This window comes from Bufo bufo, chromosome 8 (assembly GCF_905171765.1).
Source record: "Bufo bufo chromosome 8, aBufBuf1.1, whole genome shotgun sequence".
Taxonomy (NCBI): domain Eukaryota; kingdom Metazoa; phylum Chordata; class Amphibia; order Anura; family Bufonidae; genus Bufo; species Bufo bufo.
The window spans coordinates 13,110,201-13,132,676 of NC_053396.1; the positions used below are offsets into that span (position 1 = coordinate 13,110,201).

Genomic DNA, 22,476 nt, shown 5'->3' on the forward strand with positions numbered 1-22,476 from the left:
ATGTTTTAATATATGCAAATGAGCCTCTAGGAGCAACGGGGGCGTTACCATTACACCTAGAGGCTCTGCTCTCACTGCAACTGCCGCGTCCTCTGCACTTTGATTGACAGGACCAGGCAGTGTAAGTGCGGTCTGGGACCAACACAGCTGCCAAGCGCATATATAACAAGTTAGCCAGTGACATCGGTACAAAACTGCTGACATCTGCCCTTTCAGTTTGATTTATTAAAGAGTACAGAAGCACAATATATGGAGGTTTTGCAGGAATGGCGCTACTCTCGGGATTCACTTCAGTAATACTTAGCTGCAATACCAGACGTAACCCATAGACAAGAGTGGCGCTGTTTGTTAACATAAAACCAAAAACAGGTGCAAGGCCTCTAGTAAAATGATGGCTGCATTCTGATATATTACTGGTCTGCTGTCCATCTGTTGTGAAATAACTCTCATCCGTCCCTTTCACAATCATGGTGGGGGTTGTGGTTCACAACAGCTGGAGAATCACTGGACACAGACTATGCTAAATAACAGATAACATCACGCCCGGAACTCTGAAGAAGGGCACATTTTCCCGGGAGGACAGGATTCGGTGACGGACAGGAAGTGACGTCGTGATCGCTGCGCCTGAGGCGGAAGTGTACTGTTTTTGATTGCAGAGCCGGGGACTGGGGTTACCCTGGATACTGGTGGTTTGTGGGACGCCCTAAGGGCCCGTAGGAGCGGGGCCCCAGCCTGGACAAGCCTGTAGCCCGGAGTGTGGAGGGAAGAGCGGCGCTCAGGATGTTCGCGGGGCTGCAGGAGCTCGGGGTCGCCAACGGGGAAGATCTGAAGGAAACACTGACCAACTGCACCGAACCCCTGAAAGCCATAGAGCAGTTCCAGGTATTGTCCCTCCTGTCACCTGACTGCCCTCCCGCTGATGCCCCTGTCACCTGACTGCCCTCCCGCTAATGCCCCTGTCACCTGGCTGCCCTCCCGCTGATGCCCCTGTCACCTGACTGCCCTCCCGCTGATGCCCCTGTCACCTGGCTGCCCTCCCGCTGATGCCCCTGTCACCTGGCTGCCCTCCCGCTGATGCCCCTGTCACCTGGCTGCCCTCCCGCTGATGCCCCTGTCACCTGGCTGCCCTCCCGCTGATGCCCCTGTCGCCTGGCTGCCCTCCCGCTGATGCCCCTGTCGCCTGGCTGCCCTCCCGCTGATGCCCCTGTCGCCTGGCTGCCCTCCCGCTGATGCCCCTGTCGCCTGGCTGCCCTCCCGCTGATGCCCCTGTCGCCTGGCTGCCCTCCCGCTGATGCCCCTGTCGCCTGGCTGCCCTCCCGCTGATGCCCCTGTCGCCTGGCTGCCCTCCCGCTGATGCCCCTGTCGCCTGGCTGCCCTCCCGCTGATGCCCCTGTCGCCTGGCTGCCCTCCCGCTGATGCCCCTGTCGCCTGGCTGCCCTCCCGCTGATGCCCCTGTCGCCTGGCTGCCCTCCCGCTGATGCCCCTGTCGCCTGGCTGCCCTCCCGCTGATGCCCCTGTCGCCTGGCTGCCCTCCCGCTGATGCCCCTGTCGCCTGGCTGCCCTCCCGCTGATGCCCCTGTCGCCTGGCTGCCCTCCCGCTGATGCCCCTGTCGCCTGGCTGCCCTCCCGCTGATGCCCCTGTCGCCTGGCTGCCCTCCCGCTGATGCCCCTGTCGCCTGGCTGCCCTCCCGCTGATGCCCCTGTCGCCTGGCTGCCCTCCCGCTGATGCCCCTGTCGCCTGGCTGCCCTCCCGCTGATGCCCCTGTCGCCTGGCTGCCCTCCCGCTGATGCCCCTGTCGCCTGGCTGCCCTCCCGCTGATGCCCCTGTCGCCTGGCTGCCCTCCCGCTGATGCCCCTGTCGCCTGGCTGCCCTCCCGCTGATGCCCCTGTCGCCTGGCTGCCCTCCCGCTGATGCCCCTGTCGCCTGGCTGCCCTCCCGCTGATGCCCCTGTCGCCTGGCTGCCCTCCCGCTGATGCCCCTGTCGCCTGGCTGCCCTCCCGCTGATGCCCCTGTCGCCTGGCTGCCCTCCCGCTGATGCCCCTGTCGCCTGGCTGCCCTCCCGCTGATGCCCCTGTCGCCTGGCTGCCCTCCCGCTGATGCCCCTGTCGCCTGGCTGCCCTCCCGCTGATGCCCCTGTCGCCTGGCTGCCCTCCCGCTGATGCCCCTGTCGCCTGGCTGCCCTCCCGCTGATGCCCCTGTCGCCTGGCTGCCCTCCCGCTGATGCCCCTGTCGCCTGGCTGCCCTCCCGCTGATGCCCCTGTCGCCTGGCTGCCCTCCCGCTGATGCCCCTGTCGCCTGGCTGCCCTCCCGCTGATGCCCCTGTCGCCTGGCTGCCCTCCCGCTGATGCCCCTGTCGCCTGGCTGCCCTCCCGCTGATGCCCCTGTCGCCTGGCTGCCCTCCCGCTGATGCCCCTGTCGCCTGGCTGCCCTCCCGCTGATGCCCCTGTCGCCTGGCTGCCCTCCCGCTGATGCCCCTGTCGCCTGGCTGCCCTCCCGCTGATGCCCCTGTCGCCTGGCTGCCCTCCCGCTGATGCCCCTGTCGCCTGGCTGCCCTCCCGCTGATGCCCCTGTCGCCTGGCTGCCCTCCCGCTGATGCCCCTGTCGCCTGGCTGCCCTCCCGCTGATGCCCCTGTCGCCTGGCTGCCCTCCCGCTGATGCCCCTGTCGCCTGGCTGCCCTCCCGCTGATGCCCCTGTCGCCTGGCTGCCCTCCCGCTGATGCCCCTGTCGCCTGGCTGCCCTCCCGCTGATGCCCCTGTCGCCTGGCTGCCCTCCCGCTGATGCCCCTGTCGCCTGGCTGCCCTCCCGCTGATGCCCCTGTCGCCCGGCTGCCCTCCCGCTGATGCCCCTGTCGCCCGGCTGCCCTCCCGCTACCGCCCCCCCCCCCCCCCTTCTCGCCTGGCTGCCCTCCCGCTACCGCCCCCCGTCGCCTGGCTGCCCTCTGGTGCGATAACTCTTTCACTTTATTTCCAGACAGAAAATGGCGTCCTGTTGCCGTCACTGCAGTCAGCGCTGCCGTTTCTGGATCTTCACAGCATCCCCCGGCTCGAGTTCCACCAGACTGTGTTCGATGAACTAAGGGAGAAGCTGCTGGATAAAGTGTCGGCCATCGCAGCAGAAGGAAAACACGGGGACAGGTCTGTGGTGCTGTGGCCCCCGTCTCCTCGCCGCTGCTCACCCACCCTCTGTTATACCCACCAGCTTGAAGGGTTCTGACAACCAGCTTGGCAGCCATGACACCCCCTACACGATAATCACTCTGCTTTCCAGTGTGAGGGATGTATCCCTGCCAGGCCTGCTCTTCAGGAGCCTGAGAAATCTGAGCTGTAATGGACACCCCACTAATTGTATCTGCACTTGGGAAAGCTGGGTGCAACACTGGTCAGTGCCGGTGGTGTGCTCAGAATTCTACTGTGTGGGTTGTAAAAGCAGCCATATTGGTTGGTACCCAACTTTCCTAGAGACAGATATAACTATTATAGTGCTGCTTAGAATTTGTAGCAACTTGAGAGAAATAACCAACGCTAGAGTTCCCCTTTAACTCCTTAGGGACGCAGCAATTTTTTTTAAAATTTTTTTTTTTCTTCTTTACTCTCCAAGAGTCATAACTTTTGAAATTTTCCATTAATGTTTCTGTATTAGGGTACTTATCCATACGCCTCCCCAACGGCACTAAGCAGGAGGATACCCCGCCTCCCAGGGACAGGAAACAATATGGAGAACAATCATTTAAAAGCCTCCTTAATATGTATAGCTTGGAAGAAAGAAGAGACAGAGGGGAGATGATAGAAACTTTTAAATACATAAAGGGAATCAACTCGGTAAAGGAAGAGAGCATATTTAAAAGAAGAAAAACTACCACAAGAGGACATAGTTTTAAATTAGAGGGGCAAAGGTTTAAAAGTAATATCAGGAAGTATTACTTTACTGAGAGAGTAGTGGATGCATGGAATAGCCTTCCTGCAGAAGTGGTAGCTGCAAATACAGTGAAGGGGTTTAAGCATGCATGGGATAGGCATAAGGCCATCCTTCATATAAGATAGGGCCGGAGGCTATCCGTAGTATTCAGTATATTGGGCAGACTAGATGGGCCAAATGGTTCTTATCTGCCGACACATTCTATGTTTCTCCTCCCCTTTACCTTCTCCAGTTGTTTCCTGTCCCTCCGGGGATGAAGTGGAGAATAGAGCAGGGGTTCCCTCCTGCTTTGGAAGATGTCGCGCAGCCTTTTTTTTTTTTTTTTTTTCCTAGGTCCGTCTGTTCCCCAGGCTAAATATTCAGGAGGGCTGCAGCAGGGCGTCGGGGTCCGGGGAAAGATACAGGCCCTTCCAGCGTCTAGGCATAAGTCCTGCTAATCGCCGGCAGCCCCGGGCAATACCACGCCTCCATGCGGGGCAGCTAAGGGAGGAAGATGGCATTACGAGACTCGGGGCCGGAGTCTCGTGAGAATAGGTCACATGCGCGTCGGCGTGCGCCCTGTGCCATGTGACTCGGATGTACTACTGAAAATGCGGGCTGGACAAATCGTATCGGTGTGTTGGAGCAGCCATGTCTTTGCCTGCTGACATGTCCGCAGACCTCAAGGCCCTAAGCCCGGTAAGCCTCCTCCTTAGAGATGCGTCTTTTGTACACCATTGGGGTTTCATGGTGAAGGTTCCCACTTAAATTAATCACTCCAAAGTTCTTCCTGAAGGGGTTATTTTTTATTGCAGGGCAGAGCCAGCAAAAGTGGGGAACCTTCACTAAAGAAAAAATGTGCCATCTGTAAAAAACAGCTTGCCGGCCACATAAAGAAACCCCTTTGCCAGAGATGTACAGATAAGATCTTTAGTGGACAGCCTGAAATCTATCATTAAAGATGAAGTTGGCTCCGCCATTGAGGCTTAAATGGCGGTGATTCCTCACAGACCCTCTACCTCCAGATCTTTTCCTGACGCACCTCTGGATGTTGATTTTGACTTTGATGAAGGAGAAGTCTCCTCCGATTCCGACTCGGTTTCTTCAGATGATAAATCGGGTGGACACCTGTGTTCTATTGAAGACACAGATTCACTCCTAAAAAATATCAGGGCTACCGTGAACATTGAGCAGTTAAAAGAGCCCCAGTCAATTCAGGAACAGATGTTTAAAGGTCTGGGGGATAAAAAAGAAAGACGTGTATTACCAGTCCATGAAAATATAAAGAGATTGGAAGGACCCTGAGAGAAGATCAGGAGTCTCTAGGGTATTCAAACGAAAATACCCTTTTAGTGAAGGGGATTTGACCCATTGGGCTAAAACTCCCGGTGGTAGACGCCCCAGTAGCCAGAATATCTAAGAAGTCCTCCCTTCCCTTTGAGGATGTAGGCCTCTTACGGGACTCTATGGATAAAAACTGTGAGTCTGTTCTGAAGAAGTCTTGGGAAACCTGTACCTCCATGTTAAGGCCTAGTATTGCTGCTACCTACACTGCCAGGACCCTGTCTTTATGGCTATCTCAGTTAGCGGAACACTTGGGCTACATGCACACAAACGTATTTTGTTTCCGTGTCCGTTCCTTTTTTTTGTGGATGGGATGCGGACCCATTCATTTCAATCCGCATCCGTATGTCCGTTCCGTAGCCCTGCAAAATAAAATAGAACATGTCCTTTTCTTGTCCGTTTTAGGCATTGCTACAATGGATGTGCAAAAAAAACAACGGATGGCATAAGGATGTAATTCGTTTTTTGTTTTTTTTTGTCCCCGCAAAAAAAAACCTAAAAACTAATTACATCCGTATGCCATCCGTTGTTTTTTTTGCACATCCATTGTAGCAATGCCTAAAACGGACAAGAAAAGGACATGGTTTGTTTGTTTTTTTTGCGGACCGCAAAACACATACAGTCGTGTGCATGTAGCCTAACTTGCAGGTACTCCCATCAGAATCCAGATTTTTTTCAGCATCGCCGCTCCTTTCATACCCAGAGAAAGGGCAGGCCTGACCAAAAAAAGGAAGAGAACTCGGGCTCCTGGCAGCCCTCAAGAGGCAGAGGTAGGGGTTTCCTATTTAACCCTGACAAATCCACCAAGCAGCCAAATTAATGAAGACAGAGAACCGGTAGGGGGAAGACAAAAAAATGTCCTTTCAGCTTGGGAAGGGGTTTCAAAATCCCCCTGGGTTCTAGATCTGATACGTTACGGTTACAGAATAGAATTCTATTTCCCCCCCCTCCAGAAAGGTTCTTATTAAACAGAAAAGAAGAAAAGCAATTACTTCTAGAATCCCAGGTTCAGACCCTACTGTTAAAACCAGCCGTTCCAGTACCACCGGATCAGAAAGGGAAGGGGTTCTATTCACCAAACGTCTCTTACAGGGCCATTATAAACCTGGGAGATCTCAACAAACATGTCAAATACAAAAAATTCAAAATGCAAACAGTCAAATCAACAATCGGTCTGTTATTTCCGGACTGTTTCATGATCACTCTAGATTTGGCGGATGCCTATTATCACGTTCCCATTCACAGCGATCATCAGAAATACCTGCGGTTTGCGATTTACCTGGAAGATCGCCTGACCCGTCTACAGTTTCAAGTCCTCCCTTTCGGTCTTTCATCTACTCCCCGAGTTTTTACAAAGATCATGGCAGAAGTTTCGGGGTTCTTAAATCAGCAAGAGATCCTAGATGATTTCCTGATTACGGCTCATTCGCCAGAGATTCTCCTCAGAGAATTACAGGTAGTCCGAGACGTCCTTCAGTCCCTAGGCTGGAAATTAAATCTGGAGAAGTCGGACTTGATCCCCACCAAGAAGAATATCTTCCTGGGGATACTTCTGGATTCCCGCCTTATGAAGGCCTCTCTACCGGAACAGAAGATCCAAAGTATAATACCAAAAATCTCAGTTTTGCGGTCCCACCCAAGGGTGTCCTTCAGAGAAATTGTGGTAGTCCTAGGCTTAATGACCTCAGCCATCCCAGCAGTCAGGTGGGCGCTTTTCCACAGCAGAATATTGCAGGCTTTTCTCCTTTCCACCTGGAACAAAAGTTGCCCATCCCTAGACAAGAGGGTGCCTCTTCCTCTACAGTGGTGGCTACGAAGGGAAAATCTAAACCAAGGAGTTCAGTGGAGATCCTCAGACCGAGTTGTGATAACAGATGCAGGCGGGTCAGGTTGGGGGCTCACCGCAGAGATCAGCTAGTCCAGGGAGTTTGGAGTCCGGAATTACATCCTCTATCCTCAAACTCGGTTCCCCCTTTTGCTAAGCCTCTCGAGCGGGAAGTTCTGGTTTCTCCCTCAGATTCCGGATCTTCTTCTTCAGGGCCCGGCCCAACATCCGGATGTGCGACCGTTGAATCCGACAGCGTGGATGTTGAACGTTCCATCTTAAGAGCCAAAGGACTGTCAGACGCGGTTATTAACACCCTACTAAATAGTAGGAAGCCTGTCACGTCTAAGATTTCTTAGGATCTGGAATGCTTTACTCCGTTTCACAAAAGATGCCTGAAATCCCGCTGTCTTGCCAGACGTCAAGATAATTCTTGATTTTCTACAAAGAGGCCTAGAAGACGGATTAAGGGTCAGGACTCTGAAGGTCCAGGTAGCGGCCCTTAATGCTTTTATGAAAGTTGAAGCTTTAATCAGACGTTTCTTCAAAGGTGCCCATAGATTAAACCCAGCAGTTAGATCCATGGTGCCTCCCTGGGACCTTAATCTAGTACTTTCTGTACTTATGGATCCTCCTTTTTGAGCCTCTAAGTGAGATCCCTCTTGGGTTACTCTCCCTAAAGACGGCCTTTTTAATTGCGATCACCTCGGCCAGGAGGGTGGGAGAGATCCAGGCCTTATCTTGCCGTCCACCATATCTAAATATTCTGGATGACAGAATAATTTTAAAGCATGAGCCTTCCTTTTTACCTAAAGTATTTACAAAATTCCATAGTCGGCAGGAAATGTCATGACCTACCTTCTGTCCACAGGCCAGGTCCGGCAAGGAGGTTCAGTAGCACAATCTAGACGTCAGGCGATGCGTCTTGACTTACCTAGAAGTGGATATAAGAAAATCAAGTCGCCTACTAGTCCAGTATGCAGGAAGAAAGGGAGGTCAAGGGGCTTCAAAAATAACTATTTCCCGCTGGATTAAGATGACCATTGCCAGGGCATATAGAGAGAAGGGGGCCACTCCTCCCCTGGAGTTAAAAGCCCATTCGACTAGAGCAATTTCTACCTCCTGGGCAGAAGGTGCCTCGGTTTCCCTGGCCCAGATATGCCAGGCTGCCACCTGGTCCAGTCCAAGTACTTTTTTCAAACCCTTCAGACTGGATGTTATCTCTAATAGGGGCCTTTCTTTCGGGCGTAACGTTTTGTCCGCTGTGGTCCCTCCCTAAAGTTCTTCTTTACTCTGTGAATCCTCCTGCTTAGTGCCTTTGGGGGAGGCTAAATGGAAAATCCAATTACCAGTAAGTGTAATTATCATCTTTCACACGAGCGTTAAAGTTTTCCAGTATTGAGTTCCATCCTAGGGGCTCAATACCGGAAAAAACGCTTCCGTTTTATCCTAATGCATTCTGAATGGAAAGCAATCTGTTCAGGATGTTGCTGTATTTTCTCCGGCCAAAATTCCGGAACACTTGCCGGATCCGGCGTTAATTGCCATTTAAAATGTATTAATCCCGTATCTGGTACCAATTGTTTTCCGGAAAAACGGATCCGGTTTCCCGGTCTGCGCATGCGCTAACCTTTAAATCTGTGAAAAAGATAAACACCTGATCCGTTTTTCCGGATGACACCGGAGAGACAGATCCGGTATTGCAATGCATTTGTCAGACGCATCCGGAAACAAATGATATACGTTTGCATACAGATTTCCAGATCCGGCTGGCAGTTCTAACGCTAGTGTGAAAGTACACTAAGAGCTTGTGTTTTTTTTTTTTCCGGGACCAGTTGTATTGCTATCGACTGTGGCATCTTAGAGGTTAAACAACCGAGATGGGAGTTATCTCCAGTCCACGGTTTGCCAGGCTGTCAGGTCATGATGGGAGTTGTAGTTTCTCAACAGCTTGAAGGCTGCAGGTTGACCTACATTAGTGATTTCCAACCTGTGACTTTCGAGCTGTTGCGAAGCTACAACTCCCATCTTGCCCTACTAGCTACCGGCTGTCAGAGCATGATGGGAGTTGTAGCTTTGTCACAGCTGGAGAGCTGCATATTGGGGCTATGAATGTTGGGTTTTACACAGATTGCTTTGTGGATTCTGCGTTAAACTCGACAGCAGCCTTGTTCCCGCACGTGTGAGTCCGGTTTCAGCGAATTTCCACTGTAGAAAATAAAAACCACCGTGGAGGTAATTAGCAGGATTCACATTGACAATCTGGGTCCCTGAGTCCCTGGCGCAAACCCAAGGGTCAGGCATGAATTTTTTCCCTGGCAATACACCTACATACCCTTAAAGGGGTTGTAAATGAATGGCGCCGTTTTTGGTGAACCCCCCTCCCACTTGGCTGGACCTGTAATGGAAAGATGACTTACCTGCTTCCCAGCGCTGGCTCCCCGCTCCTTCTCTTCCCGGCCTGCGATGCTCCGCTAGGCTTCCTCGGTGTCACCATCCTGTTTGACGTCACCGCAGCCAATCACTGGACGTGGCAGAAACCGGATCCGTTTACATAATGACAAATGGTCACATGATACAAGGGGATACGGTCTCGGCTGCAACCAGTGATTGGCTGCAACAATGTCAAACGGGATGGTGACATCGAGGAAGCCTAGCCTAGCAGGCCGGGAGGAGGAGGAACGTGGAAGCAGGTAAGTCATCTTTACAGGTCCAGTCATGCTTGCACAACCCCTTTAAAGTCAGTGTTTTTTTATATATATAATTATATATTTTTTCCTGGCAGATACACCAAGTTAGAAGAGCTCTTAGAGAAGTCTTTCCCCCTGGTGAAGATGCCGTCCATCCAGCCGGTGGTCATGTGTGTCATGAAGCACTTGCCCAAGGTGAGGTCACCGCATTGTGAGTGCTTTTTGCACATGGTCCGATAACTTCTACTCACCCGATCCCCTACGTCAGGTGCCCGAGAAGAAGCTGAAGCTGGTGATGGCCGACAAGGATCTGTATAAAGCCTGCTCCGTGGAGGTGAAGCGGCAGATCTGGCAGGATAACCAGGCTCTGTTCGGGGACGAGGTCTCTCCTCTGCTCAAGCAGTACATCCAGGAGAAGGAGAACGTACTGCTCAGCAGCGACCTCTCCGTCCTGCACAACTTCTTCAGCCAGTCCCCAAAGACCAGACGACAGGGGGAGGTAAGAGCCCAAGTCTGCACGCTCTCCTCATATAGACCCAAAGCTTGAGGCTGCACTACTGCGAGATGTCAGAGGCAGTGTTGTCAGGGAGATCTTACATCAGCAGCAGTGCACCCTCAGGCTTTGGGCCTGATTCTTCCAATGATCATATTTCAGAACAGAAGAAAGACATTGAAACCCGGTGTATAGACGGAAGGAGCTTTTTCATTCCCATCCACACATCTCCACATTTTCAGCGGATTTCCCCCTTAGGCTCCATTCACACGTCCGTGGTGTGTTGCGGACCCGCAAATTGCGGGTCCACAACACACCAGCCCATCACCCCCATAGAAATGCCTATTCTTGTCCGCAAGCTGCGGACAAGAATAGGACATGCTCTATTTTTTTGCGGACCCAAAATCGGGGCCGCGCTCCGCAATTGCGGCTGCAGACAGCACACTGTGTGCTGTCCGCATCCATTCCGTCCCCATAGAGAATGAATGGGTCCGCACCCGTTCCGCAAAATTGCGGAACGGATGCGGACACATTTTGCGGACGTGTGAATGGAGCCTTAACGTTCTCTCTTCTTGCCTCCCGTTAGGTGGTTCATAAACTGACTCAGATGATCGGGAAGAACGTGAAGCTGTATGACATGGTCCTGCAGTTCCTGCGCACTCTCTTCTTGAGGACCCGAAACGTTCACTACTGCACGCTGCGGGCGGAGCTTCTTATGTCCTTACATGACCTGGACGTCAGTGAGATCTGCACGGTCGACCCCTGCCACAAGGTACCGGAGTTTTTCACGTCCTTTCTCGGGTCCATAATTTCTTTTTAATGTAAGGGTACTTTGCCACGGGTCGTACCTGGTCGGGAGCCTTATGGCCTGCCCCCCTCCCCCTTTTATTGCGTGACCTGTGCAGGGAAGCATACTTATCTGCTCCCAGCCACTGGCTTCTCACTCCTTTTGGCCCCCGCAGCCATGTCCTAGTCCCCACTCCTAAACATCCAGTTTAATGGGTTTCACTTGACCCAGTAACATGACACACCACGGCGGCCAGTCACTGGCTGCAGCAGACGCATGAAACCAGATGTTTAGGAGCGGGAATCGGAGGGCGTCGGCAGAACCCAGCGGCAGTTAGCAGGTAAGAAAGCTTCCCCCCCCCCAGGTCTGGAGACGTCGGGGAAAGACCCCCAATCTTGGACAACCCCTTTAGGAAGCCTTTATAGAGGTAATGGATCTTAAATGCAGCTCACTATTCATTTCTTACTAATTCGATGATCAAGATCAGTGGCCCCCCAGCTGTTACAAAACTACAACTCCCAGCATGCCCAGACAACACACTGGTTGGTGAACACTGTACTAGATGGTAATCGACCTTGCTGGCGAGCTCTTCCGATAATCACAATGGGAATTCTGACCCCTGACTGGTGCTCTACAGTTGGGAGTGCCGAAAGCTAAAGCCGAATTCCTGGCATTTATTGTCCGCCACGACCAATGACTGCAGATTAATTGAGGCAATATGCATCTCTATTCCCCATGCTTTACACTGCGGTTCTGTTTCCAGCTGTGTATTAAAACAAGCTCAGCAGCAAGTGAGCTCCCGCAGAGATCATTTCCATTACAGCAAAGACAGAATGATTAAAAAAATACAATAGTCCCAGTGTCCATCCTGCATGCTTATACTGAAGCTCTGCTTTCTCACATTGAGTGATGACATCACCAGGAAGTCAGGGTGTGTGTGTTTTCAGCTGAAAAAGATTATGATCACCAGTCAGAGGAAAAACGACCTGGAGACTGGTGCACATGGGCTAAAAGAAAGGAGCCTTAGTTTTCCGTAGAAGCAGTCCCTAATGTGTTCCCTTTTGTCGCCGTGCAGTTCACCTGGTGCCTGGACGCCTGCATCCGAGAGAAGTTTGTGGACGCAAAGAGAGCTCGAGAGTTACAGGGATTTCTCGATGGAGTGAAGAAGGGTCAAGAACAGGTTCTGGGGTGAGGACACCATAGTGTTAATAGACTGTCAGCTCCTGTGACTAGTCTCCCTATGTGTTAATGATTTCTCTTCTGGATATGACAGAGATTTATCCATGATCTTGTGTGACCCATTCGCCATCAACACTTTAGCTTTGAGCACCATCCGGAACCTGCAGGAGCTGATCGGCCAAGAATCCCTCCCCAGGGTGAGTAACCTACCTACGTTGCTCCCCTTATCGGTTGCTTAAAGGAGCTGTTGGGGATTAGATAAAAAAGGGGCTGCATTATTATTGTTCATTGCAATACCAAACCCAGCCCAGGCACTAGATGGCGCTGCTGCTGGGCCACATTATATAATTTATATATATATATATATATATATATATATATATATATATATATTATATCACTGAAAATAATATCTCAGACAGTTGCTATAACAGAAAATTCACTGAGGGCAACTTCCTAAAACTTAACTTTGAATCAGTTTATCATAAAATACATCCAATAAATTAGGTCCCTAAAGGACCAATATAGCTGTAGTACCGCAAGTAAATCGGAGGACGGCTTGGGACTCCGCATATTGTATCCGATAAGCTATAGGGCTACATAAGGACAGTTTAGGCTACTTTCACACTCGCGTTTGGTGCGGATCCGTCCATATCCGTCCAGATAATACAACCGCATGCATCCGTTCAGAACGGATACGTTTGTATTATCTGTAACATAGCCAAGACGGATCCGTCTTGAACACCATTGAAAGTCAATGGGGGACGGATCCGTTTTCTATTGTGTCAGTGAAAACGGATCCGTCCCCGTTGACTTACATTGTGTGTCAGGACGGATCCGTTTGCCTCCACATCGTCAGGCGGACACCAAAACGCTGCAGGCAGCCTCCAGAGCGGAATGGAGACTGAACGGAGGCAAACTGATGCCTTCTGAGCAGATCCTTATGCATTCAGGGCAAAACTGATCCGTTTTGGACCGCGTGTGAGAGCCCTGAACGGATCTCCAAAAACGCCAGTGTGAAAGTAGCCTTAGCCGAGGCACGTGGACAGAGTACTCCTACCATCAAGGTGTATCTCTGGGCTGAGCAGATTTTTCCAGGGTGAGCATAGGGGCAGGCATAGGTATCTCTGACGTGCTGTTATGTTCGCGCGAGCCGTCCTTGTGTGACAGCTCGCCGATTTACTTGCTGTACTACAGCCATATTGGTATTTTAGGGACCTGATTTTTTTTTTTGGCTGTATTTTATGATAAACTGTTTTAAAGTGAAGTTTTAGGAAGTTGCCCTCAGTGATAATATATATATCACTCCTGTATACATGGGGACTCCCTTTCATGGAAAAGCAGTAATTAAGGGGGGTTTCTGAGACTTTGATATTGAAGGGGCTACACTTCTCCCTTTCATTGTTTAGCCGCACGTTTTGCAGTGGCTGTGCCTGGTATTGTAACTTCCTGAGGCTCAGTCCCATTTTCTCGCCCATATTCCTTGGGGGACACAGGAAACCATGGGTATAGCTCTGCTCCCTAGGAGGCGTGACACTAAGTGAAAGCTGTAAGCCCCTCCTCCATCAGCTATACCCTTCAGCCTGGAGAAGAGACTGCCAGTTTTTGCTTAGTGTCCAAGGAGGCAAGACACCCCCTGCTTATGCAGGGTTGTTTTCCTATAATTTTTATTTTTGCGTTTTTTTGTTGTTTTTAATTCAATTTTTTTCTACTTACAGGGACAACAGAGGCGCATTAGACCCCTCTGTTTCTCCCGGGGTTGAGTTGCGCCAGTGCCGGTAATTCCGCACTGCCGCCTCCCCCACAGAAGACAAGGTGGACCAGGGCAGCCTCGCTCCCCTGCGTCCCGCCAGCTCAAGGGTCGCCCGCACGCCAAGTCCCTCCCCCGGCTTCCTGCCACTGCGGTGCCAGTAGCTGAAGGGGCGACCCTGCTGGATGGATTGAGGGCGAAGACAGCGTATGGTGAGAGTGGCTGCTCCAGCCTCCCCTTCCTTCCTCCCACCGCTGCTACATCGATTTCCCCCCCCCCCCCATGGGCATATCGTACCGGCAACCTTACCGGGTATCATTTGGGGGGGACTTTATCAGGGCAAAATCCTTTATTTAGCGGCAGGGCACGAACTCTGCCTTCAGGGGACGGCTGTAGGCTGGGGCCGTCTGCCACATCAGGCGCGGCGGGGGCCGTTTTCTTGGCGCGAACGGCGCCATTTCATCTGGCCGGCACTCATTCACCTCAGGGGTTAAAATCATTTTGCCGCGCGCGCCCGGCTCTGCGTCTCTTCAGCGCGGCAAGGGGTGGGCGGAGCTTCACAGCGCTCCGCTACTTCCGGTTTCGTCGGGCTCCACATCGCATAGTGCTGCGTGGAATCCTCTCTGCGTCCGATCCTGAAGCTATTCATCCCCGTGCCTGCTGCCTCTCCTCCACAGCCTCCTTCAGTCTGCTCCCCTTGCTGCTGCCGCTTGCATCATCCAGGTCTGGTAGGACTGTTAACCCCCTCCGTGCCACCAGTACTGTTGTTGGGTGTAATCCCCGTTCCCTTTGCCCTGGGGTCTCCCACTTTAAGGCAACATTTTTTCCACCATGTCAGACCCTTCTGCAGCTGCCAAGCCTTGGTACCATGCCTGTACTGCTTGTAGGGAACCCTTTCCCCGGGGGCAGTCTGATCCGCACTGTCCTGCATGCCGAGCTCCACCGCAGCCTCAGTCGCCCGCTGTGTCGCTCCCTGCTTCCTCTGACCCGCCTGACTGGGCTAGATCCCTGTCCCAGGCCGTGGAAAGCCTCACTCATGTCGTGGGCCGCCTAATAGACAGGCCGCCTACCCCGCAGGACGCCACTCTTACTGTCGCGCCCTCCGGGTCCACCGCTTCTGCCGCTGCAGCGGGTTCACTCTCTCTTAGTGACCCCTCCCGAGCTAGGCACTCTCAGAAGCGTCTTAGAGTAGAGCGAGCCTCCTCCTCGGATGCCTCCCTCTCCCCGCCACGCGTGCGCACCCAGACGAGCCTCTCCTCTCCAAAGGATTCGCTCTCTGAAGGTGAATTGGCGGTTTCAGATTTGGAAATGGACTCGGCCCTGCCGTCCAAGCTAGCCTCAGCGATGGGTCAACTCATCTCGGATATTCGTGACACCTTTAAGGTGCAGGATGACCCCCCTAGCTCTGACGCAGCTAGCGTCTCCTTTATCAGACCCAGGCAGGCCTCAAAAGTCTTTCCAATCCACTCTGATTTCTCCTCCGTGGTGTCTAAGGCTTGGGCTCGCCCGGACGCCCATTTTGTCAATCCCAAGAAGCTGGACATTTGCTATCCTTTTCCAGCCGATGTCGTGGCCACCTGGTCGTCCCCACCCAAGGTGGACCCCCCTGTGGCCCGTCTGTCAAAGAACACAGCCATCCCTGTTCCCGACGGGTCCTCTCTTCAGTCAGCGGAGGACCGTCGCATGGAGACCCTTTCCAAGGGCATTTTTGCTGCCTCCGGTTCTGCTCTCAGACCGGTTTTTGCCTCTGCTTGGGCAGGTAAAGCAATCTCTGCTTGGGGTGCGCAGCTGGAACAGGAGTTGGACTCGGACGTCCCCATCCAGGACCTACGTTCCTTGGCCCAGCTTATTATTCGGGCCGGGAATTTTGTTTGTGAGGCCTCCCTTGATGCGGGAGCCCTTATTGCTCGCTCCTCCGCCCTGGCGGTTTCCGTCAGGAGGGAGCTCTGGCTAAAGGTTTGGAAAGCGGACGCTGCCTCCAAACGTTCCTTGGCGGGGCTACCGTTTGCGGGTTCCCGCCTTTTCGGGGTCCGCCTAGACGAGCTTATTTCGGAGGCCACGGGTGGTAAAAGCACCCATCTCCCTCAACCCCAAGCCAGGGGCGCCCCCCGCGGACGCCCCGGTGCGTCTCGTTTTCGGTCCTCCCGCAGGACCTCTGGGGCTCCCCCCGCAGCTGCCGCTTCGGCCCCTCCCCAGGATAAGCGTAGGAAGCCGTTTTTTCGGGCGCAGCCCTCCTGGCGCAGGCCGCAGGCTGCCCGCACACCCGCAGCAAAGCAGTCCTCTGCCTGAAGGCGCGCCCCCACCCACCCGGGTGGGGGGCCGGCTCCTCCTTTTCAGGGACATCTGGATGGCTCACGTCTCCGACGCCTGGGCTCTCGAAATTGTGTCCTCAGGATACAAAATCGAATTTGCGTCTTTCCCTCCAGATCGGTTCTTTCGCTCCCGCCCCCCGCGGGATCCGAAAAGCGCGGCTGCGTTCTCCGCGGCCGTTCAAGCCTTACTGGACAGGGGGGTGATTACCCCCGTTCCTCTAGAGGAAAGGTTCCAAGGGTTCTATTCGAACCTCTTTGTAGTTCCCAAGAAGGGAGGTTCGGTGCGGCCCATTTTGGACCTCAAAAAGCTCAACCGTTTTCTCCTCCTTCGACGGTTTCGGATGGAGTCCCTCCGTTCGGCGGTGGCTTCCCTGGAGCAGGGAGATTTCATGTCTTCCATCGATATACAGGATGCCTACCTCCATGTTCCGGTAGCCCGGTGTCACCATCGCTTCCTCCGATTCGCCGTGGGGGACCTCCACTTCCAGTTTGTCGCCCTTCCCTTTGGGCTGGCAACAGCCCCCCGGGTGTTCACCAAGGTCCTGACCCCGGTTTTGGCCTTACTCCGTTCCAGGGGTGTTTTTCTGCTACCGTACTTGGACGATATCCTCATCAAGGCTCCGTCCCTTTCCCAAGCGGTTGCCAGCGTGGATCTCACTCTAGAGACTCTGGCGAGATTCGGTTGGGTCATCAACTTCCCCAAGTCCTCCCTTCCTCCCGCCAGACAACTGGTCTTCCTGGGAATGCTTTTAGACACGGAAGCGGCGGAGGTACGTCTTCCCTCGGAAAAACGTCTGACCCTCCGTCGGGCGATTCGGGGTCTCCTTCTCTACCGTCGACCGTCCTTCCGCTTCTGCATGCGGGTCTTGGGGCAGATGGTTGCCTGCTTCGAGGCGATCCCATTTGCGCAGTTTCACTCCCGCCCTCTCCAACGGGCGATCCTCTCCTCCTGGGACAAATCGCCGGAGTCTCTGGATCATCCCTTCCATCTATCGCCTCCGGTGCGGTCATCTCTCCGCTGGTGGTTGCAGTCCCCTCTTCTGGGCAGGTCCTTTCTGCCGATCAACTGGTTGGTGGTTACAACCGATGCCAGTCTCTTGGGCTGGGGAGGCGTGTTTCCTCCCCGATCCGTCCAGGGCATTTGGTCTCCATCGGAGTCCAAACTCTCGATCAATGTCCTGGAGCTGAGAGCGGCCCTTCTGTCTCTGCGACACTGGACTCATCTGCTGAAGGGTCATCCAGTTCGTGTGCAATCGGACAACGCCACGGCCGTGGCGTACATAAACCACCAGGGGGGCACTCGCAGCGTTGCAGCAATGCGGGAGGTCACCAGCATTCTCCGTTGGGCGGAAGCCCACGTCCCGGCCCTATCTGCAATTTTTATTCCAGGGGTGGACAATTGGGCGGCGGACTTCCTCAGTCGCACCACCGTCGACCCCGGCGAGTGGTCTCTTCACCCGGAGGTGTTCGAGGCCATTTGCCTTCGTTGGGGCATACCGGACGTGGACCTCATGGCCTCCAAATTCAATCACAAGGTCCCCGCCTATCTGTCCAGGGCCAGGGATCCGGGAGCCTGCGGAGCCGACGCCCTCGTTCTTCCTTGGCGAGGCTTCGCGCGTCCATACATATTCCCTCCCATCCCACTCCTGCCCAAGGTCCTTCGGAAGATCGCGGCGGAAGGCGTCTCGGTGATTCTGGTCGCTCCGGACTGGCCCCGCCGGTCTTGGTATGCCGACCTCATGCTGCTCCTGGCAGACGCGCCCTGGCCGCTGCCCGCCAGGTAAGATCTTCTCTCTCAGGGACCAATCTTCCACCCGCGTTTAAGGTCCCTACGTTTGACGGCGTGGTTGTTGAGACCACCGTCCTGACACGTAGGGGTTTTTCTGCGGACGTCGTCCGCACCATGATCCGCGCCCGTAAGCCGTCCTCTTCTAGGATCTATTATAGGACCTGGAGGACCTATTTGGGGTTCTGTGCCGATCTGGGGATTCCTCCGCTCCGCTTTTCTCTCCCCACCGTTTTGTCCTTCCTACAGAGCGGACTTGCCCAAGGTCTGGGCCTTAGTTCTTTGAAGGGTCAGGTGTCTGCGCTGTCCATTTTGTTTCAGCGCCCACTGGCCCCCCTTGGTCCTGTCAAGACCTTCCTTCAGGGCGTGGCTCACGCGGTTCCCCCGTACCGCCCTCCGGTACCGCCCTGGGAACTGAACCTGGTTCTCTCAGCGCTCCAGGCTTCTCCTTTCGAGCCTCTGCAGACGGTTTCCTTGCGACTTCTGTCCTGCAAGGTTATTTTCCTTGTAGCCGTCACCTCTCTTCGGAGGGTGTCCGAATTGGCTGCACTCTCCTATCTGGAACCTTTCCTAGTGTTCCACCAGGACAAGGTAGTTCTTCGTCCGGTCCCTTCCTTCCTTCCTAAGGTGGTCTCCGCCTTTCATCTGAACGAGGACATCGTTCTCCCCTCTTTGTGTCCTTCCCCTTCCCACCCGCGGGAGAGGAAGCTTCATCGCCTGGACGTTGTCAGGGCGCTCAAGGTTTACCTGGAGGTAACCAGCTCTTTCAGGCGTACTGACTCGCTCTTTGTGGTTCCGGAGGGGTCGCGCAGAGGGATGGCGGCATCCAAAGTTGCTATCGCCCGTTTTGTCAAGATGGCTGTTACTGAGGCTTATCTCGCCAAGGGCAAGGTTCCGCCCCTCGGTGTTACCGCTCACTCCACTAGAGCGGTCGGGGCTTCCTGGGCTCAGGAATCGGGCTTCTACGGAGCAGATTTGCAAGGCGGCCACGTGGTCCTCCTTGCACACCTTCACCAAGTTCTACAGGGTGCATACTCATGCGTCGGCTGACGCTGCTTTAGGCCGTCTGGTGTTGCAGGCGGCAGTTGATTGATGCCTCTGGTGTTGGTCTAGTTTGTTCTGGTCCCTCCCTTCTGGGACTGCTCTGGAACGTCCCATGGTTTCCTGTGTCCCCCAAGGAATATGGGCGAGAAAAGGAGACTTTTGTATTACTTACCAGTAAAGTCTCTTTCTCGCTCTTCCTTGGGGGACACAGCACCCGCCCTTCATTTGGGTTACAGTTGTGGTTCCGGCTTGGTTGCCCCCGTTGGGGCTCGACAGTTCTTTTTTCCGGTTGGTGGTTATCTTTCACTACTTGGACACGCAACTGGCAGTCTCTTCTCCAGGCTGAAGGGTATAGCTGTGGAGGAGGGGCTTACAGCTTTCACTTAGTGTCACGCCTCCTAGGGAGCAGAGCTATACCCATGGTTTCCTGTGTCCCCCAAGGAAGAGCGAGAAAGAGACTTTACTGCTAAGTAATACAAAAGTCTCCTTTTTAAAGGGTTTGTCTCACTTCAGCAAATGGCATATATCATGTAGAGAGAGTTAATACTAGGCACTTGCTAATGTATTGTTACTGTCCATATTGCTTCCTTTTCTGGTCAGACTCATTTTTCCTTCACATTATACACTTCTCATTCCCATGGTTACGACCACCCTTCAATCCAGCATCTGTGGCCGTTCTTGCACACTATAGGAAAAAGCGCCCCGGCCTATGTGCTTTCCTATGTTCCTGGCCACCAGAGAAGCCAGTGCTTTTTTTTTCTTCTATAGTGTGCAAGCACGGCCACCGATGCTGGATTGCAGGGTGGTCGGAGCCATGGAAACGAGCCGTGTATAATGTGATGGAAAAATGAATCCAGCCAGCAAAGGAGACAATATGCGCAATCACAATACATTAGTAAGTGCTTTGTAATAACTTTCTCTACAGTATAAATGCCACTTGCTGAAGTGAGAGGACCCCTTAAGTGTACAGGACTGCACTGCAATATCAGGCACAGTTGTGTTGTGCAGTAACTATATACGGCCAGCAGATGTCGCCATGGGAGTTGCCGCCAGACACATCTGTTTGTTTTTTTGCTCTATTCATATAATGAACATGGAGGCGTTGTGCACATTTGGGGGGTGGAGGGTTGATCGGGATAGAACGTTCATACTAAATGTACTGCCTACAATATCCAAACCACTGTAGGCAGTATTGGCCTCTGTAAAAGGCCCTGTAGACGAGCGCCAGTTGATGATTGTTGTGTTTTTTGGCCCCGGAGACTTGTGTAAGAATTTCTACAATGGTTCTGCCTTGCAGGACAACCATGAATTGCATCTGCTTCTCAGAATGCTTTCCCTGGGGCACGGAGCCTGGGACATGATAGACAGCCAGGTGTTTAAGGAGCCCAAGCTGGTAAGTTGGAGTACGGGGGCCTCTGTACGGCATGGAGGAGGGGCGAAATCCATCAATACGACTTTTCTGTTCTTCCTCCATCCAACCAAAAGGAACAAGAAAAGACGTTTTTTTTTTCTAATTGTAATATATTGTCCAGTATGTAGTGGGCAAGTGGTCGTCCAGAAGTGGAGCTTCCCTTGGCGTAATTTTCTTCATGTCTCCCATAAAGACTTCGATTATCCCCTGAGTTGATATCACGGCACTCGGTCCTAGTCGTCCTTCTCCCCCCACAGGAGCCACTTACCTCTGCGACTTACGGCTTGTTATTTCTCTTTACAGGATACGGAGCTGATCACCAAGTATTCCTTTAATATCTGAAAAGAGAAAAAGACAATAAAAGAGGACCTTTCACTACTTTAGAAACTAAAAACTAACTAGATCAGTGGGCAGAGCGGCGCCCAGGGGTCCCCCTGCACTTACTAGCATGTCTGGGCGCCGCTCCGTTCGCCCGATATAGGCTCCGGTGTCTGCGCTCCCTCTGACTGATTTCTTGTATGAGGCGTGTCCCTTGCTGCAGCGCTGGCCAATCGCAGCGCACAGCTCATAGCCAGGCTATGTTAGTATTTAGTTTCTACTGTAGTGAAAGGTCCTCTTTAAAGGGGTTATTTGGCCTTGGCTTCAACAACCCCTTCCATCCAGACCTGCTCGAGGTCCCACCACTGCGACTGCTGTGGCCAATCAGCGGCCTCAGCGGCCACAGGTTCCTCACAGCTGTGATGTAACATCCAAGCCGATGTGACCGCCGAGGCGTTTGATTGCCAGGGGCGGTCATGGGACCCAGCTGCTTCCTGGTCTGTAGGAACTGAAGGGGCCGGGAATGGCGCAGCGGTTGGACCACGGGAAGAGGAGTCTGCTGAGGTTATACGGTCAGGGGCACAGGTTTGGACAAGAGGGACTGTCAGCTTCAAGGCCAGACATCCCTTAAAGTCCATTGGTGCACCATTTCCACGTGTCGGTTTACACCCTGCAGCTGCTCTATGTGGCCAGAACCAATAGGCCCACGATTTTGAAGCGAATGCCTCAGTACTGTGCCCTGTTGGCTGCAGTAGATGATCTTTTAGCTGGATACGACTGCCATAGCATGTAACCTCAGAAATATAAAGGGCGAATCAAGTCAGGAACAGCCCATGTATCAGACCCGGAGCTATAACTCCGCCATCTTGAATACAATTCATTTAATATGTTACCTTAAAATTAGACTGTGAAATGTTCCCGAGTTTTTGTATTATCATAAGATCTATTTTGATTAAATTTTTTGTGATTTCCACCCCTCTGGCAGGTTTCTGCAGGAGAACAGAATTGCCTGTGAGATTGGACTCTACTACCTGCTGCACATCACAAAGCAGAGGAATAAGAACTCTCTGCTCCGCCTGCTGCCCGCCGTCAGTAAGTGCAGCTTTGTCCTTAGACTGGGTCCAGATGTGGCTGAAGTTTGTTTCTACCCTGGTCCATTCTGTCCAATGCAGATTTTGCTGTGGATCTCATCCCTTTCGCCTGATTTGCAAATCTTTTTTGAATCAGATCATTTTTATTAAAGGTTTTACATACAGCCAATTGTTCAGATAAACCATACATTATATGACAATAGGATATCAATACAGTAAAATCAATCATACTTTTTCCAAATCAGCATGTCAATACTGATTTGCAAATCTACAGCTTGCTTGTTTTTTCCTGGTACAGGAAGTGGCTTGGTTCAGGGCTTCAGGGGTCACATCTGCTTGAACCTCTGTAACGTAGCAGTGACTGCTGAGGCCTGTGATTGACTGCAGCGGTCACTGAACCAAGCCACTTCCTTGGCGCACCAGCGTGGGACTGCAGACGGGTGAGTGGATTTTTTTGTAAATGGACCACACATATTAGGGTCATAGGGGTTGCCTGCTCCTAGCCTAGACAACCTTTTTAAGGGGGCTACACTAGGGCACTAATGCATTT

At 53.0% G+C, this 22,476-nt stretch overlaps 1 protein-coding gene across 2 annotated transcripts; it reads left to right on the forward strand.

Annotated features, from left to right (window-relative positions):
* Window positions 1-635: 635 nt before the first annotated feature.
* On the forward strand, window positions 636-21,927 carry LOC121009573 (negative elongation factor B). 2 transcript variants are annotated; one of them, XM_040442792.1, is made up of 9 exons: window positions 636-882; window positions 2,973-3,136; window positions 9,851-9,950; window positions 10,024-10,254; window positions 10,835-11,020; window positions 12,111-12,223; window positions 12,309-12,411; window positions 20,404-20,499; window positions 21,821-21,927. In XM_040442792.1, the coding sequence occupies exons 1-9, from the start codon at window positions 781-783 to the stop codon at window positions 21,848-21,850; spliced, it is 1,125 nt and encodes a 374-aa protein (XP_040298726.1). In that variant the 5' UTR covers window positions 636-780; the 3' UTR covers window positions 21,851-21,927. The 2 variants fall into 2 exon arrangements, with proteins under 2 accessions (XP_040298726.1, XP_040298725.1); XM_040442791.1 differs by lacking the exon at window positions 21,821-21,927 and adding an exon at window positions 20,821-20,874.
* The last annotated feature ends 549 nt before the right edge of the window (window positions 21,928-22,476 follow it).

Excerpts from the sequence above, each read along its gene's own strand:
- LOC121009573 (XM_040442791.1), top strand. The coding sequence starts at position 781 with ATGTTCGCGGGGCTGCAGGAGCTCGGGGTCGCCAACGGGGAAGATCTG. Across the intron at positions 3,137-9,850 it reads GAAGGAAAACACGGGGACAG|ATACACCAAGTTAGAAGAGC; the intron begins GTCTGTGGTGCT and ends TTTTCCTGGCAG. Across the intron at positions 20,500-20,820 it reads TGTTTAAGGAGCCCAAGCTG|GATACGGAGCTGATCACCAA; the intron begins GTAAGTTGGAGT and ends TTCTCTTTACAG.